Here is a 14,415-nt window from a genome sequence, read left to right as displayed (position 1 = left end):
TTGGCAGTAGCAGGCACACAGTCTCATGAGTCCTTCTTGGGGTGCAGAGCATTTTGTCATATGGCTGATGCTGTCAGCTGTGGGAGCAGACCCATCCATCTCTTCAGTGAGAGGGTAAAGCTCACCAGTGTGGGGCGGGCAATGGTCTTGCTGTAGAGGCTCATTGCCTGAGGGCTCCAGGATGAGCATTTTGTGAAAAGCCTGTGCCAAGCCAGCAGGCACCTGCCTGGAATCCCTGGGCTTTGACACTAGCCAGGGGTCAGGAGGAACCACTGCTCATCCCTTGCAAAATTAGCCCAGCTCTGATGAGGCAAACTTTCTTCAGCCAGGGATCCTTTGCATTTCCCATGAGCGACACAAAGCTTTTTGTTTTCTTGCCTACTTGGGCATCTGCCCTAAGGAGCAGAAATCTGGGTAGTCTTTGTGGCTGGAGTTACCTAAAACCACAGCAACATGAGGGTTCCCCATGCCTTCCTCCACCATGCTCATGTCTCAGGATAATCTGGCACTACATTTTCCAGATCTGACTGCAACTTGACTATAGATTAAGGAAGGTTTTGGTGGGTTTGTTGTTTGGGTTTTCTTTTTTCTTGTTAAAGGAAGAGGTGGGGAGGAGCTAGTTAGTCAAATGGATGTCTTGCTCTTGGTGTCAGGTTGGCCCCTGTGCAATCCCTTTTATCAGCAGTATGGTGTCTCCAGCTGTGAGTGCTGAGGTGCCAGTAGTAATTAAAAGTGCAGCTATCAAATACTACTTTGTTCACAATGAGAAGTACTTTTTTTTTTCTTTTTTTCCTTGTGAACTTTTCACATTACTGGGCTGAACAAAACGGGTGGAGATTTCTTCTTAAGCAATTTCTATTGTTATATAACTTTGATAGCAACATTAAGTGAGTCTTTACTGGCTCAGCCAAGCCTTCTGGAGCCTGTTGGGTGTTAAATGGGGTTCTCTGCTCAGTGACCTCCAACAACAACTGACGTCTTCTGATCTGAGCGCTTCCTGTTGTTTTACTGGTGACGGTTAGTTTTCTATTAAGCTCATTTGAGTCCTGCACATTTTTACCCTCTGCCCTTTAAAGGGAGGGACTAATGTTAGTTTTGGCTTCTGAATGAAAACTTTGCAGTTCAGGCTTCAAACAGAGCAATTGCGAAAAAGAAAGAAAATTTAAATTATAAATCATCTTTAGCATCATGGCATGACTGTTAACAGCTGACTTCACTGCGGCTATTATCTCTTGGAAATTATTTCAATGTGAAGTGTTCCCACTATCAAGCATTCTAGAGGGTTTGCTAGTCACCCAGAAGTCATCAGTTGGGCTTAAAAAATCGTGAGATTTAAAAACTGGTAATAAATGCATGTTTGGTATTTCCTTGTGCCTTTTGGTGTTTTAAGAGGTCACATTTTCAGACTTTTCTCCTTAGCCCCCAGGGCGAGAAACTCAAAAATTAAGGCTGAGATTGTCAAATAATTAAATTCTTGTAGGAGCTTCAGAGAGGTATGGGAGCAAAGAGAAATCAAATCTGTGACAAATCCCAAAATCTGGCAGTACAATTAGTAAGTGGGAAGCAAAGGGCACTGTTCCTTTCATTGCTGGTGACTGAGGCTAAATGGTCTAAATCACAGTGCTGATTTAAATTACATAGATTTTACTTAAACACACATAAAATAAGGGATTTAATCAGTGCACTTTTGTGCCAAGCTTGTTCAGAGCCCCAGGAGGTACACTTAGAGGCAAAAAAACAAGGAGAGAAAAGAGTTTTGATCATAACTCTGGATTTTGTACATTCAGAGGATTAGGTTTGATGCACCAAGCTACGTTCCTACGAAGCATTGGTTTCAAGAGGGGGCATTTTCCTCATGCTTCCAGACTGCCGGCTGGCCTTTCCAAAGACAGAGCTAGTCAACCACCAAACCTTTCCTCTTCTGCTGCTATCAAAATTTTAGACCAGGACAGTTACTAACCGAATAGTTCATTGTTGCAACCAGATCACATAAATTACAGTAAATTGCAGGCTGTTCAACACATATGAAACTAATTTGGACAAAGTAGCTGGCTTTCAGCTCATAGGTAGTAAGTGCTGTTTACAATGCATGTATGTGAAGTGCCATTTTGAGCTAGCACTGAAATGGCCAGAACTGTTTTTGTTTTGGTTTTCCTAGTTAAGCACAAATTAAATTATGCAGCTTACTGCTATTCAAATAGAACTTCACATCCGTAAGTTTAACAGATTAAAGAGTTCCTGAAAGTATTGGCCAAAATACAAGAATTAAAAATATTTTAAGAAAACAACTTTGAACCAATCCACAAATGAAAAACCTCGCTGTCATATTTATTTGCAGGTACATGAGATGTTCTGAAATCAGGACATTTTATTTGCCCCTAACATTATGTGTTTAATTTGGAAGTCCTGTATTTTAGACCTTCCACTGAATCAAAAACCAAAACAAAGAGACTTCAAAAGCCATTGTTGCTCCATTCAAGTCTAAACTCTGCCTTTGTTCCTATAGCTAATGAGTTTATACTGTCCTGCAGGGAGAATTGACACCAGCCTCAAGTAAATGAAAGCAAGCCAAATGTTGGCAAGATCAGAGCACTAAAGTAATTATGGGTTGATTAAATGTTTATCCTCTTTACAGGTGGGAAGGGAAGAATGAAAATGAAGTAGGACGATGCAAGGAGACTGGCAAGATTCATGTGACAGTCAATCACAAGTACTACAGGCCAACTGAAGTGGTAAAGAAAATGCCCTCTCTTAGCTTTGCAAATGAATAATCCAATCACTGAGCCAATAAATTGCCGCATTTGGCCAGCAGTCTGTGAAAACCACTTAATTGCACTCCTGCTGCCAGCTTTTAGAGCTCTAAACTGGCCTGTGTGTTGGCCCCTTCACAGCCAGCTACTTGGGAAGTGGAGGGCAGGCAGCACTGCCCCAGAGCAGCAGGTTTGCCTGGCCGCTGAGATGCTGCCTGGCTTCTGTCACCCTCTCTGAATGGGAGAGGGGATGCCTAGGGGGGGTGAAACATCACCTTATGGGAAACAAAAACAAAGCACAGAACAACTTGTTGTTCCTTCTGGTATCAAATGGATATGTGGTTATCTCTCCAGCTGCAAGAAGGGAGAGCAGAGGGAAGTGGGCACTAATAGGCTTGATTTTGAAAGTACCTCCTTTTGTGTCCTCATGACAATGTTTCAATTCCATCCAGTGAGTATCCCCTGTTCAGCTTGGATCTTTGTAACTGTGGCTACCACAACATGTCCATTTTAGAAATGCATGTATGCTTTGTTTTCTCAGGTGATTTGCAGGGTCCTACTCAGTAAATTCTCATTTGCAGAACATGTCTTCATTCCCAGGAATTCCTCAGTGAAATCTGCTGGGGGTGCCCAACCAGGACCAAACCACAAACCCCTGTGCTCAAATCGTCTAATGAGCATATTAGGAGAGGGGATAAAAAACCAACAAAATTTCCAAGTCAAGCAGGATGGTGGCAGGACACAGAGATGGTACAAGACAGAGACTAGTTTCTGGACACAGGGAACAATAGCCCCAGTTGTGTGCAGTGGGAGTGGGTGTGCCCAGGAGAGGATGTTCTGATCTCCTGGGGACGGTGATACCAGCCCCACTGGCTGCTGACACAGCATCAGCTGTCAGTCCCTCTCTTCAGAAATGCTGGTTTCAGCTGCCTGATTCAAGCAAAGTGTGACAAGAACACATTTGTCTCAATATGGATTGCAGGTCAGTAGTGGGAAGATGTGTGTGTGGAAGTGGACATGGATGGGTTCTAAAGTGGAAATTTAGAGGGGAATAGAGACTTTCATGTTATGCAAAAAAAGTCTGGGCCTGTGTATCAGAATCAAATGCTAGGAAGTCATTAGGAGCTGTCCGTCATTCTGTGCTTTGGTAAGGTGTCAGGATGATAAGGAGAACACAGAGACAAAAGGAGTTGCCAAACAGGAAGAGGACACTTGACCCAACAAGTCTGCTCTTTGTGAGACCCACTTCCCTGCTTTGTCATACCTCTTACTAACCAGTACAAATTCAGTCCTCAAAAATCATGCGTAGTACGTCGCTATTCTGAAACCCTTGCTGTAGTTCCACCTTATTCATATGCTCAGACATTTTCTGTTGAAATAGTTGTGTGCATAGTCTCCTTTTGGGAACACAATTTCTGGATTTTAAATTCAGCTTACTATACACTTGTCCGTTTTGGGACAATGCATAGGCACAGGCCCCTCAGGAATACTCAAGCAATTGCTGCTGGGTCCATGTATGAGTACTGGGGTTTATCTAAATCCAAAGTGGAATGTACCCTTTGAATAGCAAGGAGAGATCTGGTGTTTATCTGAAATTATCTGACCTGTTGTAGGCCACCTTGTGTTAGGTTACATCTCTCTCTTCCACTGCCCTCCTTTTGCTATGTATTTAACACATTCTCTACATGGTTCCCATGGAACCCAAGAATGCTGTGAAGCTGCTTTGGCACCATCAGGGTAGAAGCACAAAATGGGTTTTGAACTACCTTTGTCTTAAGGGCTATGCAGATGAACTGTAAGTCAACTCCTCTATGAAAAGATAGGGCAGAAACTATGGCATGTTGTCATTAACTTGTTGAAGTATACAGAAGTGACGTTATTTTTTCAGCCTATGAAAGAGCAAAGGTTGGAGTATCTTTTTGTAGTTTAGTTCCAAGCCTGTTTAACCTGTCCTGATTTACAGTGGTTTATTTAACTTTTAAAGAAGTGAAGTGTACACACTGTCATACCCACGTATTCATAAACAGACATATGTGTCCATGTAGGCTAGGCAAGGGTACTGGAGTGTGGCATGAGAGACAAGGGAGACCAGTTGAAATCCTCACTGTGTCATCTGGGTTTTTCTTGACTGACAAAAAAGCAGGTTTTATGCAGTTATTTATATTTTGGGGCTCACCACATTTCTTGTATAGTGATGTCAACCACATAACTTCTGAATGGGGATTTCTGGGGGGACAGTTCTTCCATGGTAAGCAGTGAAGACACTCAATCTGAATGTAACTTTCATTTTCCTTACCTGATGCACAGAAGAAGATCTGGCCTAAATCCTCAAGTATGCAGAACTTCTCAAAGCTGACAAGATGCAGAACTGAATAGCTTTAGATCTGTTTCATCCACATAGAGAAGCAGGGCAGGAGTATTCCAGGCCTTTCAGGTGTTATTTTTTGGGTGCCATCATTCTTGGCAATCAGCTTGGCATCCACTTCCTACACTCAACATTTTCTTTTCAGAGCACCTCAGGATATATATCCAGAATAACTTTCATTTTATTTATTTGGGTTCCTTGTCAAAGGTGGATGAACTTCAGCCCATTTCAGTCATGGCATCGCATCTCTGCAGTTCCAAAACACCAGTCCAAAATCCAAGCCATCATGTGAAAGCAAGGAAAGCAGTGAGGGAATTGAAATTAACTGGTGTTACATGTCCTCTCCTGTGATCCTCACCAAGACTGCTGAAGGCAAGATACCCTCAGGTTGACATTTTGGAAAGAGGCTTAGCCAGATCAGTAAGCAGGAATTCTGCTGCTGAATCCCAGCTGACACAGAAAATCTGATGGTCAGATTCTCATGTCTCATTTGGAAACATTTCTGCCTCTCTCTCAAATTGAACATGGTATTCTGGAAAGTGAAGATAAATATCATTTAATCTTGTGTACAGTCAGTTCTGACAGTGCCAATATATTCATTTGAAAACACATTTGTTTTCTTCAGTTAGTGATCCCTGGGGTCAAGGCCTCCCATTGAAAAGCTTAGCTGTACTGAAGAAGAAACCTTGAAATGTGAGACTGTCTTCTGATCAAACTAAGCACACCCTTTGAATGCCTTGACTCTAAATCTCTTCAGTATGTTTTTGACTGCTTTGGGGCCCCTTGATATTTACTGGCCTTGGAAATTGTTCCTGCTAATGTTTTTAATGCCTGTCTCTCTCCTTTGCTCCTCACATCTTCCCAACTACAAACCTATTGGTATAATTTCTTTCAGTTTATATCAAATTCCTATCGGTGTCTTCTCTGACAATTTTTTCTTTTGTTGCATTTGGAGACTTTAACCTGATGCAAGGATTGGGGGGAAAATATTTCTTCTGCTTTTCTTAAAATGAGCAGTTTTCACACGACCTTCATGACAAGTTTGTTTTTCATACTGCACTTGATACACTATGAAAAACACTTTCATGCATTTTGCCGGGCTTTTTAGCACATGGCTGGTAAGGCCATACCTTGCACTCATTTGCTGGTCTAGGCATAAGAAGCTAAGTTTTCACTACAGTTACTCTCTTGTAAAATATAGAAACTCCAGAAATTATCTCGTAATTTTTTTCTAATTTTGTTACAATCAAAATGTTCTTGTTGTAGGTAGATGACTTAGTCTATATTGGATTTAAATAATACATTTGATATGCAAAAAAACAATATTAAAGTTAATTTTAAATTTATTTTAAAAGCTAAAACGAAAATTAAGTGAGCCATTTCAGTCAGATGAAAACAAGCAGCCCTGGAGCACAGAATGTCAGAAGCATCAGGTCTCTCAACCCCTGAAGTTGGATAATTTTTAGAGAATTAGGGCCTGTCTTTAATTTTCTTATCTTTCAGCAAGATAATTACTATTAATTTGTATTCCGAAATTTCCCTCCAAGAATTGCACAGTTGCTGCTAATCAAATTATGCCTGTTAAGATGTTTGAGTAAAATTGCCTGTATTATTTTTGCAAGGTAGATATTAAGCTAACAGTTCCATAAAAGCTCGCTTTATTTCATTGCCCTGTCCTGTAACAATGAAGATTAACTCCAGGTCTCACTGGTCTGTCCTGTCATCACAGAATTTAAAATGTATATAACTCTCAGTTAAGAGTTTATGTTACTTTTTTAAAGGAGGGTGAGGGGGGAAGAAACCTTTCAACCATATCTAATGCTCTGTATATGTTACAGAGAATTCTTCCCCTTCCCTCCCACCTGTTTCTGCAGTTGTCCTACAGCTTGCCTGGGATAGGAACTGTAGGTTGTATTTGTGCATCTCATTTGTTACAGGCTGGCATGGTGTAAGTCTGAGGATGAATGTACATCAGTGCACATTTCCTTCCTTTAAGCAAGCCCTGGAAACTCTGTCACAATGTGATGGTAATATTTAAGCAGTCATCTGGCCTCTTATTATTCCTCTTCAAAGAAAAAAGGCCATGCTAACTTCTTCCTTTTGTTATATGCCTAAAGCAATTAAGCATTTTTCTCGCAGTTGTTTCTAGCACTGATATAAATGAAACTCCACTGGAGGAAAAATTCATGGCAGTGACAAAAGATAGTTCATCCTCCTGGTATTATTTCTTTAAAGCTGTTATTTATAACTCCTAAGAAGTTCTGTATCCCTCCTAACCAGGCTGTTTACTTTTCATAGAAAAGAATGTTTGTTGTATCTAAATATCTACAGACAGATAAATATATACATATAAGAAAAATGTGCTGCTTACACCAAACTTTACATCTTTGCTTAACTGCATTTGGCCTCAGTTGCCCTTTTCCCTCCTTGGAATTAAGCAGGATGGCTTTAAATTTCAGTCTCCTCAGATGTTTTTTAAAAATTGAGCTCTATGTTTCCCATATTTCATAGGATTCCAGTACAAATTCCTTGGGGCATATCACATTCTCCCAAAGTCAGCTTTCTTAAAGTCAAAAACATTTCTGAACTCTTCTAAGTGTTCCTGTCCTAAACAGTATTTAGAGTCTAATGAAACCATGATCACAAACCCCTAAATGCCGCACACTTCCACTTCAGTTTTCCAACAGCCTTCATTTCCTATTTCTAAGTTCAGAGCCGCCTGTGATTCTGTTCAGATGTCTGCACGAGGAAACACGTGCTTCCCATCCTCAAGGATCTTTTTGCTCATCAGTGTCACTATGTGGCCTGTATTAATACTCATGAAAAGGAAAAGGGAGCATTCAAGGAAGAAGAATCTTCAGATTATTTTCCTGTCTATTTTCCTCAGTATCAGCCAGGTAAAGAAGCTGCAAATTGTCTTAAGTCTGACAGTCTTTGCTTACCTGTTGGTTTTTTTTTCCTCCTTCTTCTCAAAATGTATGTCAACATCTGAAAACTACTGCCTTGGTAAATTATTCCCTCTGTTGTCCTTAACTCTCCTCTAAGCTGACTTTGCTGCTGTGTCAGCCAAAATGTTTATATCTTTTCTTACTTCACATTCAACATTATCTCTGCATTGCATTGCCACCCTCTTCCTTTTATTTGTCCCTCCTACTAATAAAACCTACAGTAGCTGGTTTTTTTTTTAGTTTGTTCTAGTTAAGGCCTTAGATATCGAGCATTTCAGAGGTATCTCTGAAAACATACGTGTCAAATTCAGCCAAGTAAAATAATGATTAGTAGTAACTTGTCTCTGTGTAGCACAGAGCACTTAATATATTTTAAATGTTTCTCAGTGAGCATGTGAAAAGTGTTTAAAAAACAACAATGTCACTGGTTTTGCTTCTGAAATGCATGTATGGCAGAGCAGACAGACTTGGCTCCTTGAGTGAGATCATGAAGCCATGGCAAAGTTAAGAGGAGGCTCTGATGACATTGTGCCCTGCTGCCATTCCTAATGGACACAACCATCCCTCCACAGGTAGCTTTCTGCTTTTTTTATCTCTCTTTGATTTTGTTCATTTTCGTTGTTTCTCAGAAGACAGAGAGATCATTTTTGCTATCAGGTTTTTCTCTCAGTATGTCACCAAACCTGAAAAGCTTCAGCAGGCTTGTGTCCAGTCTTGCTCACTGTATTGTTTAATCTTCTGAACAAACCCTTAGCAGGAGCTCTAGATAACCTCCTTTCTTGTGGAAGCAGATACCTAATATGTGCCACTCCAAAACTCCCACACATATTTCTGACTTTTTGCTTCATAACTAGCTCATTACATCAGTGTTAGACAGGCACATCCAGTAAAAGAATCCCTCTGGACACCACTGTTTGCAGTCCTCATATGCTGTGCTTTGCTCAGTTGCTTCTCTTTGCATCATCCTGCTCCTCCTCTGCTATGCCTCCAATAAAATAGTTCTCTGGCAACTTCTACAGCTGGCTGTGTTCCCCTTCCTCCTTCACCACCTCTTTAGCTGCTGTCATTTCTGAGGTTTTGAAACCAGCCGTGTGTCATCTGTGACCTTCACGTCTTCACTGGTCTTCCTGAGAACATCAGCCTGTCTCTCTGAGTCTGCTTTCTGATCCCGTAATACAGCAACTATCTGACAAGACTAGCCAGAGGAAGTGGGTGTCCTTACTTCTTGAGGTCTAAGTTGGAGTGCTTTGGCACCCTAGGTGTTGCATCATATGTTCATTTACAAGGTCAGTAGTTTTTCTTCAGAAATCTTCAGATTATCTGAAGAGATCTGTGACTGACTTTGGGCAACAGTTTTCCACTCTGGATGGGAAAAGAGATTGCAACCCTGTTGAAAATATAGTGTGTAAAGATAAAGCTGTCATCCAGGCAGAAGGGTTGGTGGGTTTAATTATTTGCTCATTTTTCTAAATGCTGTTGACACGTAGCAATTAGTGTCAATCTTGGATGTGACAGATCCAGGCTCAGCTCCTGAAAACAGATTTTTAATTTAAACCTAGGTGACTGGAGGATTAAGACTGAGGCAGAGGTGAATGAGGATAGAAGGCTGTTTACCTGCTTAATTAGGCCCTGATTCAGCCAAGCATCCAAGCAAGTGCTTCACTTCAAGGGCACGAATAGTTAATAGGGATGGTTTCCATACTCGGAGCTAAGAGTGTGCTTTTGTGAATTGCTGCATCTTAATATGAAGCAAAGCAACTCATCTGTGATGGGAACTGAGATGGCCAACCCAAATGTTTGTGGGAACTCAGGAGGTGCCAGCTGATTATTCTTGTTTGCCTGCCTCACTGTACGTGAGCACAGTACTTGGGAGGAGAGATGCTGAAACAGCTCAAGACAGTTTCTTTAGCCAGGTTCTCTTAGGGTGGCTTTGTAGCCAAGAAGGGATTAGACCAAGTTCATGCAGTTTGTAGTTTTAATCGACTGCTCCTGCAGTCATGTTTCCTGCCCATAATTCTTCTCTGCCTTCCTGGCAGTGGGGGGTCTTACTGCCACCTCTTCACTTTTTATTCATGCACAAAAAGTCTCTCTTTATCTCACCTCTTATCCCCTTCCCTCCCCCTTCTCTTGGCCTGCCATTTGGCCTTCTCCTCCCCCTTGTTATCTCTGTCTCTTGTCTCACCCTCATTTGGACCATCCCTTGTTTTCTTATCACTGCCTGTCCTATGCCTGTCCTATACAAATGCTCCCTGTGCTCCAGCAGATGTGGTGGGAAATGCAAAGCCTCTGAAGGGAAGCCGCGGGGGTGGGAGAAAGCTTGGAGCAGGCCAAAGCCTCAACAGAAGTCCAGGCTCAGCGAGCACCAAAGGCACATTTGTCACAACTGCCAAGTATTCCCTCCTGCCAGTGACCTACAGCTTGTCCCCCATTTCCTACACGAGGCTGGACATTCAAAAGAGCTCAACTGTGGTTCAGACCACACTCAGGAGTGCCCAGTGAGACAGGAGTACTGGCAGAGTAGCTCAGCCCAAAACTGCTCCCACCAGGGCTTTCTAAAGACCTTGGTGTCAGAGGTGGTTGAGGTCACTTATGGACCTGATTGCTGGTTCACATTTGAAAGTGGGAGCATGTCTGAAGATCCTTTTCCCTTTCAGAAGCAATTTATTTTATTTTACAGTAGGATTTTAAAAGTCAAGCAATACGTTAACAGTACTGTTCACATTTTCATTGTGTTTCCTACCACATTGTAACCTTTCTTTCAAGGGTACCGTGCCAACTCAAGCCTTGCAATGGTTTTGGACTGGCAGCACAGAGCTGTAAATGACATGATTTATATGAAAATAAAATGGCTTTTGAATGCAGAGGATATGAGACAGAGGTGAGGTTTCCTTCAGCAAATCTGGAATTGAGGGCTAGACTCCTGTTTAATTTCTCCAGCCATCTCAAGAACTTCCCTACCTTCAGCTGTTTGTATTTTATTTTATGGGTGAGTGGGTGCACAAAGGAAGATGACAGCCACAGCAGTGTGCTTGTGTGTTTCATATGAGAAGACATGAGTTGGTTTTTGTGTTGTTAAAAGCAGCTCCACTGAGTTTGGGTCAGCACGTGCCTTGACATCAGCTGTTTCAGCATAAAGTCTTCCAGTCAGTGGTTTTCTGGGGGCTTAGCTGTCTCAAGCCTGGTTATGCCATGGCACCTAGTATTTTTCCAGCTTGGAAGATGGTACTTCAAGCCACTGGTTCTCAAAATCCTATGCCACCTCCTACAAAATACATATATCAGTGTTACTCTGGTATGGCTGAAGATGTTATCAGAGTGAGTGCAGCTGTCCCGCAGAGGGACACCGTGGGGCAGTGTGAAAGGGCCATCCGGGCCAGGTCAGGAGAAATACATAGAGGTAGCTAGTTCTGAGGAAGCAGAAGGGTTTGAGGGTTTGTGTCCAAAAGCATCCACTTCCTGTTTTTCAAGTGTTTCACAGTCCAAAAATGACAGTAGGATTATTTCACTTTCTTCTTTTATTTCTCTAGTTACTTGAAGTTTATTCTCCTAGAAAATGTGGAATGTTTCAACTTTACCTATAAAAAAAAAGCCTAAAAAATAAAATAAAATAAAATAAAATAAAATAAAATAAAATAAAATAAAATAAAATAAAATAAAATAAAATTAGCTTTGCAGGTTTTCTAAGGAGAGCCTAATTTGGGGGGTGGGAGGGTACTTTTCTGCGGTAGATCCTAGATTTTCTTTTAGATAGATCCTAAATTTAAACCTCGTCTTCTGTCTCCCAAAAAAAACCCGACAATAATTTTTTCTTCAGACTCATATATCTGTCCTTCTCCATTTACAATTTCTTTCAAAGGGGCAAATGGTTGACAGGAAGTGAAGGTTTGGAAGTGCTTGTTTAAAAAATAAATAAACCTTCACCTTTCCCCTCTATCACCTTTGGAGTCATCATTTGTAAATTAACAACTTCGGGATGGGGGCATGAAGAGGTGGGATCTTTGTTATTGTTGCTACCCTGTGAGGACGATCTCGATGAGTGCTTAACCGCCTTCCATATCTTCATGTCTCATCCTTGTATTCCACCAAAAACCTCTGGCAATGATTCTGACTTTATCACAACTTTAAAACATTTTACATTGTTAATTATTTTTAGTATTCTTAATACTTCCCTGGTCTTCAAGGAGAGTTTGTATGGTTGAGTTGCTGGGGAATTTGAGCCTTGTAGATCTAAAGAGCTTTTAAAAGGTTTTGTTGTTGTTGTTGCTGCATAAAACCCTAGAAAATTATTTCTGTCATAAACATCTACAGTACTTGTAATGAACCAGGAAATGGATCTTCATGCCCATCTTGGATGCTCCCCAAATTGTCTGATGTCCCAGCCAGATGGGTGAAAGAGGAGACTAATTATCTGCAAAGCAAGGGAGCCTTAAACATTAAAGAGCTTTATGCCTAGGATCAGCTGGAATTTTTGCTCATTCCTCACATATAGTGTCTGAGCTCACCAAAGCAGACAATATGAAAAATATTAACAGGATTCAAGAAGACATTAGTAATAGATTAAGAGTGCATGCCTCCCCTGCAAGACATTTTTTTCTTGATTTTTTTTTTTCCTTTCAGCTAGAGAAGTCTAAAGGTGAGTAGGTGAAGTCAATTTTAATAATTCACAGACGATAATACATCTATTTCTCACTTGACAGAGCTAGTGTTTAAACTATTAGCATTGTCTGGCATAACATAAAACAGGATCAGTCACTCATCCCTTTGAAACATCTAACCTGGCCTCATTTAAATTTCTTCCTTCCAGCTTTGCCAGTACATTTTAATAGTCTTGGTAGAGCTCTCAGCTGACTTGTGACTTCAGACTTTATCTCCCACATTGTGGTTAGGAGTGGAGTAAGACAGCACCATTCCGTCAGCTTTTTCTGTATGCAATGACACAGAAACCTCAGTGCTTCAGATAGCAATTGAAATTCAAAACAGACCACTTGACTGCTGAACAGAAATGAGTTTTTAGATCAGATTTTCTTTTTTTCTTTTCTGTTCTGTAATTTTTGAAAGCACTCTGTTTTGTTTTTTTTTTTCTTCCTCCAAATTGCTAAACTGGTACTACTTTGCAGTCATGCTTTATATTGAATAGCTGTAAGGGGAAAGGCAGATTAACAATAATGAAAACAAAACAAAACAAAAAAAAGATGTTTAAAATAGGACGTCTGCCGTTTTTTTTACAGTAATCTGTGACAAGTTCATGTTTAAAATTCACTACATCTGTTACTGAGTTAGTGCTTTGCAAATCTTAGTTTTACAAATTTCCAGATTGGGTGACTAGGAGTTGAATTGCTTTTGCTTTTATTTTTTTCTTCTGTTTGACCCATAAAATACTACACTTTCAGCTTCTGATTCAGAAAGCAAAAACATCCATTAGAGATTCTTTACAATAACAAAGACTTCTGACTAAAGCAATTGGCTCCCACTATAGTTTTCCCTTAGATAACAGTTGTAAATTTCCAAACCTCTAATCTTTGGCAGCATTTCCCCCTTGATCCTAGTTTCTGTTTCCATGTGTTGGAGGAGATTAAAAAGTGGGTTATGAAGGTGAAACTGGAAACAGAGGAAATGTGAGGTTTTAGGAAGAGCTCAGGTGAGTTATAGGGCTAAGTTTGTTCCCTGCACTGTTTTCATAGCTATGAAACAAAGCCCACTGGGGCCTCTTCTTATACTGCAGTGTCACCACTGATTACATGTTGTGACATCTAAACAATTCTTCTGTAGTGCTAATCCTATAAGGTTACCACAGTCTGTTATCTTGCACATAGCTGGCTGAAAGGGCTTGCAGCATCCAAGGTAGTATTTAAGTGTTTTTCCTGACCTTTCTTAGTCTCCTCCCCAAGATGCTTATTTGCATTATCTCTGTATTTCACATATTTATTAGATGCCTTCTGGATGGCTTCTAGGCTCAAAAAAAAAAAATAATAATAATTAAAAAAAATCTTGAATAATAAAGTGAATCCCAAAATAGTCAGACAGCTGTAAACAAAAAGTTAGCATGATTTGAATCTGACTAGTCCTAAAGGTAAGCCACCCACCTTTATAATAATTCAATAGCTGTGTGGTATAATGAATGCAAGGAGAAGGTGGACATGGGAGTAAAAACAGAAACATGGGAAGATGTATTATTCTCAACAGTAGATATTCACAACAGTGAAGTCTTATGTGCACTTGAATAACAGCCAAAGGGAGTAGGTGATGGATGACAGGCAGTTTGTGCTGGAAAGCTCACAAGTATTCTTATTTTTGCCTTGTAATATTAGCAACCACAATTAGTTCTACCTTGGCTTAACTGCTGGATAAAGTT

At 40.6% G+C, this 14,415-nt stretch overlaps 1 protein-coding gene across 2 annotated transcripts in view; it reads left to right on the top strand.

Annotated features, from left to right (window-relative positions):
* GMDS (GDP-mannose 4,6-dehydratase) overlaps positions 1-14,415 on the top strand; it is a 421,835-nt gene that overhangs the window by 346,246 nt on the left and 61,174 nt on the right. Inside the window, exon 9 of one of the 2 annotated variants that reach the window (XM_051611498.1) lies at positions 2,636-2,732. The exons of the other annotated variant lie outside the window; for it this stretch is intronic. Coding sequence (XP_051467458.1) covers positions 2,636-2,732 — 97 coding nt within the window. The remainder of the gene's footprint in view (positions 1-2,635; positions 2,733-14,415) is intronic. 2 annotated transcript variants of the gene reach the window in all.

This window comes from Apus apus, chromosome 2, assembly GCF_020740795.1.
Source record: "Apus apus isolate bApuApu2 chromosome 2, bApuApu2.pri.cur, whole genome shotgun sequence".
NCBI lineage: Eukaryota > Metazoa > Chordata > Aves > Apodiformes > Apodidae > Apus > Apus apus.
This window is presented reverse-complemented; position numbering and strand designations above follow the sequence as displayed.